This window comes from Chinchilla lanigera, unplaced genomic scaffold (assembly GCF_000276665.1).
Source record: "Chinchilla lanigera isolate Chin_1 unplaced genomic scaffold, ChiLan1.0 scaffold00022, whole genome shotgun sequence".
NCBI lineage: Eukaryota > Metazoa > Chordata > Mammalia > Rodentia > Chinchillidae > Chinchilla > Chinchilla lanigera.
The window spans coordinates 1,483,713-1,489,586 of record NW_004955423.1 but is presented as its reverse complement, the minus strand read 5'-3'; the positions used below and the strand labels follow the sequence as shown (position 1 = coordinate 1,489,586).

The 5,874-nt window shown below is 34.8% G+C and overlaps 1 protein-coding gene across 17 annotated transcripts in view; it reads left to right on the top strand.

Annotated features, from left to right (window-relative positions):
• Mtf2 (metal response element binding transcription factor 2) overlaps nucleotides 1-5,874 on the top strand; it is a 64,585-nt gene that overhangs the window by 44,496 nt on the left and 14,215 nt on the right. For all 17 annotated transcript variants that reach the window (XM_005385030.2, XM_005385025.2, XM_005385023.2 and 14 more), the window contains one exon: nucleotides 4,152-4,219. In XM_005385030.2, the coding sequence (XP_005385087.1) occupies nucleotides 4,152-4,219 (68 nt within the window). The remainder of the gene's footprint in view (nucleotides 1-4,151; nucleotides 4,220-5,874) is intronic.

Below are 5,874 nucleotides of genomic sequence, written 5' to 3'. Positions count from 1 at the left end.
GTTTTTCTCTGGTACCGGGAACCGAACTCACGACCTTGCGCTTGCCAGGCAGGCGCTTTGCCGCTGAGCTAAATCCCCAGCCCCTTCTTGTGATTTTTTTTAAAATTAGCATTGAGGGACTATTTCGGTCTCTTATTTTAAAGATAACTTTTTAAGATCAGTTTTACGTTCATAGGAAAATTGAGAAGAGAGTACAGAGATAGCCCATTTATCCTTTTCACATACATACAGTATATTGCCTCCACCATTGTCAGCATCCCCCACCAGTGTAATGCATTAGTTGCAGTTGAATGTACATGGATACATTATCATTCAAAGGTGGTTTCTTTTACTAGCAAAAGGAAGTTTTAAAAATAATAAATTTCTTGGGCTGGGGATATAGTTCAGTGGCACAAGCGCCTGCCTGGCAAGTGCAAGGTCGTGAGTTCGATTCCCTGTACCAAAAAAAAAAAAAATTCTTTTGGAGATAGTACTTTCATACTGAAAGATAAATCTAACTTTCATGTGTATCTTTTTTTCTTATTTGACTTTTGTACGCTTTCTGGGAGAGGGAACTAAAACTTGTAAAACATTCTAGAAGATAATGATAGTTTTATGTCATGTTTTCTTATGTGCTTTTTGTACATATATATTTTTAACTTGGTGCCTTAATGACTGTCATATAGACTGAGTGTAGTTGTTTGAGGAACTGCTATGTTTTGAAATATCTTTTTACTTTATTTTTATTTTTTGGTATGGGAATCAAACTCAGGACCTTGCCCTTGCCAGCCAGGCGCTTGTGCCACTGAGCTTTATCCCTGGCTATGTTTTGAAATATCATCTTTGAGATAATAAAAACACTGTAACAGTGTTACAACAATAATATACCACTTTTCTGTTGACTGTGGTCTTCAAATTGAAAAACCCTAAGGTTGATAGTAGAATAATATAGACTACTATCTTACTTTTGATGGGAGTAGGGAAAAAGCATGGGTGAAACTCAATAAAATACTGTGGTGGAAATATTTTGGCTAGAAAAGGAACGTTAGAGATGGCCTAATATTTTTAAATGAAAATAATAAGAAATCTGATTAACAGTAATACTTGGGACCTTATTAACATGTGGCATATTAGTTGGCAGATAAATTGTTGATGTACTTATGCCTAGGTGGCATGAAACTCAGTATTGGTGATTGAATGTTTTATTTTATTGAAAGAAAGTTACACTTTAAATATTAGTGTTTATGTTTGTACACAAATACATAAACTTGAAAATAAAAGTGTAGTGTGAGTTTCATGTTTGGAGAGTAGGAACAAAGTATTTTTTGTGTTGGAGATATAAACTTCATGGTAGGATAGCCTAAAATAGAGACAGTGAACCTTGTAGAGCTTATAATGATTCAGCCTGCTGAGGCACATGTGCATAGGTTTGCCAGCATTGGCCTAGAAATTATGCTGTTCTAATACAGTTGATCTGATTTACATTATTAAAGGTGCGTGTTTAGATTGCAAAATACAGAAAGAACCTTTTACATTTTTAATGTGAGTTTAAATATATAGTCCTTTGCAAAATAGTTATGGAGTTCCTCAAGATACTGGCAGGTAAAATTTCTGATAAATCTTAGGGGATAAGCACTGAAAGAAAGGGGAATTCATTGTGATTTTCAAAAAGTAATGGGGAGTGGGTTTCAGAAATTACAAAGTCAGTTTTTTGTTGAGTTTCAGAAAAATTGTGGAGACTTTTTAAATTTATGATTTGTGAAGCTAAAAAGCAAAGAGAAAAAAGCTTTATTACCACAAATCATGTTAAATATCCTGGTTTTTTTTTGACATGATTAACAGTGCTGGTTTGTCAAATGTCATCATAGGCATAGTGTAACTTGATTTCAGATAAGGTACGGAAGCGTGAACTTAACTACACTGAAAAGTTACTACATTTGTATGGAGTCATTCTTAAGGGACACTCTCATGGAGGGTCATAGGGATCTGTGTTTGTCTTATCCTCAATTCACAAAGGATGTAAGAATCAAGAAAAAGGATCACCTGAAATATTGGAGCTACAAACAAAATCTAATTAGTAATGGCTAGAAAGTTCTTTTAGGCATACATACAACAGTACACATGTCTGATAGAGTGTACTTGATTTGATAACAGGTCATCTAGTAAGGGTTCAGACTTGGGAGATGAGAATAGAGCAGAAAGAAAATAAAATTAACTAGCCTGAAGTTTAGTATGAGATAATGTGATGTGATTGCTAAATTTTAACCTTAGCTCATTCTTTTTTTTTTTTTTTAATTTAATCTTTTTGAGACAGGGTCTCGCTGCGCAGTTCAGGCTGGCCCTTGAGCTCACTTTGTAGCCCAGGCTGGTCTCGAACTCACAACGATCCTCCTGCCTCAGCCTCCCAAGTGCTGGGATTACAGGCGTACACCACCACGCCCAGCTCCTAAACTCATTCTTAAAACATGATAGCAGCTTTTAAGTATTTGAAGAGCTGTTTTATAAAATAGGGCATACTATGGAAGGGTTCAAGTGAAAGTTTGCCTGCTTCCAGAATGGTTTCTTCAGTAAATGCACTAAACCAAGGTGGAATGACTGGCTCTCTTTTAAAAGAGATTGTAGTCTTAGTGGATGGTTGAATTAGATTTAGGGTTTGTTTCTTTCAAGCTTTAAAGTCTGATTGTTGCATTTTTTAAAAAAATTCTCAGGCTCAGGCTGTAGGTTAGTGGTAGAGAAAGGATGTGTGAAGCCCTAGTTTCAATCCTCAGCACCAAGAAAAAAAATAAAAAAAGAAAATTCTCTATCATTGGGTACCTCAGAAATTTCAGTGGGAGGAGGTGGTATATAGCATATTTCATCCATCCATCCTTCTGTCTGCTTCTGTCTGTCTGTCTGTCTCTGTCCGTCTATATATATCTGTCTGTCTGTCTGTATAGCAGTGGGCACACTGGCCCAGAGTGGGCTGTCATTAAACGTCAGAATGGAATTACTGTTACATGTTTTCAGGTTCTTGCCCTTTCTCTAAGCAGCCAGGGGAAGTTCATATTTGTTGACTCACCTGTAAAATAGAGCTGCAGTAGGTGACATTTAAGTTTCTTTGTTCCAATATTCTTTTTTGGCAGATTTATTTGCTCTTCCCCTTCAAACAGTTCTGAGGTTTGGCAGTTTCAACTGATAAAGAACATACTGGGTATAATTATAAAAGCCAACTGTGATAATTTTGGAACTTTTTTTTAAGTCTTTATGACTTTAATTCATGATGATCCTTTCATAATTTAAAACTTTTGTTAATGGGCCCCACTGTTTAAATTTTGAAGAGCTGATGTGGGCGTGAGTGTATGCCTGTAATCCTAGTCCTCGAGAAACTGAGGCAAGAGGATTGCAGTGAATTTGAGGCTAGCCTGAATTACATAGTAAGACTTTATCTCGAAAAAACCAAAACAAAGTAGGTAGGAAAAAAAACTCCAAACAAAAACCACACACTTAACTTTGAAGAAGACGTAGGAAGATCTCTGGGGGAAGGCACAACTGTAATAAAATAGAATATTTTCTAGAACTCAATATGTAGATTTTAAAATAGATGATGATGATTACAGAAAATTACTGAGAAAGACTTAGGATCAGCTAAAGCCTGCAGTTGTTTTGAAAATACTCCCTTGCCCATTTTATAGTATAGTTTCACATTATAGGTAATTGCTTATGGTAATATTAGAGGCACTGGGAAATAAAATGTGTTTCATTACCTTTTATGCCTTTTCCTACAGATAGGTATTGGGAGCTTTCATGGTAAATGTTAAAATAATTCTAATACATTATTTCTCTAGGTTATAGCATTTTAAAATTTTATAATAACTAATACTGAAATCCATTTCTGTAGTGTTTACATTTGTATTTCTTTTAAAAACATACTATTTTCTATATAATGAACTAGTAAAATAATTAGTGCAGAATTTATATTCTTTGTAGTTGAGAAAGTAAGCCTTGAGAAGTTAAGTGGCCTCATGTTGCTCACATGCCTGCTAATCAGTGAGGACCTGGACTTAGAACTTGGGTGTTCTGACTACCAGTTAGTAGTGTACTTCTCCTCTTCATCACATTGCCTCTATATAGCACTTGTATATTACTAATTGATGAAATTGTAGTACGTTAAATTGTTTCTTGATACTTCACAGCTGGCAGACACACCAAAATCTGAAAGATATGAGCATGTTCTGGAGGCATTAAATGATTACAAGACCATGTAAGTTGATTTCTTTTATGTATCCCTATGAGGGAGACAGCTAGTAAGTATAAGGAATAATGTTACTGTTTAAGAGTTGTGGGATTGGTACACAGATCAAGTACATACCATTAAATTTTTTGAAATGTCTTACCTTACTGTTTTTTTTTTGGTCAGAGTAAAGCAGGGATTCTCAATGTCTGGTAAAGGGACGAGTAATCCTGGGAATAGTGGGTGGGAGGCATCTCAGTATCTTCAGAGAGACTGGTCTGTTCCATTTAAAAAGCACATTCAATAATAATTTATTTCTGTAATAGAATCTCCTGAAAGTAAGGTAAAATCTTTTAACTATTATACAGAATAGAGGTGTTTTGAAAGTTTGAGATATTTTGTGGGTTTAAGAATAGTTATTGCAGCCAGGCGTAGTTTTGCATGCCTGTAATCCTAGCACTCGGGAGGCTGAGGCAGGAGGATCTTGTGAGTTTGAGACCAGCCTGGGCTACAAAGTAAGCTCAAGGCCAGCCTGAACTGCACAGTGAGACACTGTCTCAAAAAGGAAAAAAAAAAAAAAAAAAAGAAAAAAAAAAAGAATGGTTACTGCTATCAGTTAATTGTAGAAAAGTAGTATTATTGGTCCAAGTGTGGTCTAAGGTAATTAAATGATGTTATTTGACATATTCTTATATAGATCGAGCCCTCCTTTTAAAAAAAAAAAATTAAGGTACTAAATTTCTTGAAAATATCTTCAAAATGTTATATAGATATTTTATAAATGTGTATGCTGACTCCAAATATTATATTTTGTACTTAAAGTTTTTGTTTTTCACAAGTTCCTGTTTTCTTATTAAATTATGTTTTAATTACTAGTCACTAGATCTTTAGATCAGATAAAAAAGCCATAAATAACCTGAGTAATTATGGTAGTGGTAAAAAGTATTTTATGGGACAGTGAATTCTGAGTTCCAAATTAGGATGTTAGAAATAACATCTGTTCCTATTACAATAGAAATGGAAGCTCCCTGTTCTCAAACTTGTATAAAAGTGGAAGAATATTCCAGACATTCGGTAGAGGTTGTTGTAAACAGGCAGGCTGTATTAGAGCTGAGGTAGATGAAGGTGTTTGGGAATAAGGACCATAGCAACTAAAGGAAAGAGGTACAGAACATGTTTTTCAGAGGCCCAAGGCTATACTCCACTAAAGTAATACTGCTCTAGGTTTTTTCCAATTGCATATCTGGCATACTAGACACTCATTTTATTTTCTAGGCCTTTCAGATTGGTTTCCTACTTTCATTTCTCATTCTGTCATTTACTATTTCTGACAGATTTTCTTTCCTTACAGGTCCACTTTGAGATAGAATTCTTAAAACTTTTTTGAGATCTTTCTAACAGGTGACACTAAAATGGGAAGAATATATTGGGATTAAAAGGATACTATTTTGTTCCCTCCTTCCTTGCTTGAAGAAGTTAGATTTTGGGGCTGGGGATTTAGCTCAGCGGCAAAGCGCCTGCCTAGCAAGTGCAAGGTCGTGAGTTCGGTTCCCGGTACCGGAGAAAAACTAAAACAAAAAAAAAAAAAAAAAAAAAAAAAAAAAAAAAAAAAAAAAAAAAAAAAAAAAAAAAATCTATGTTTTATAGTCTTGAGAAGGGTAAGAAATTCAAAATCATGGAACTGG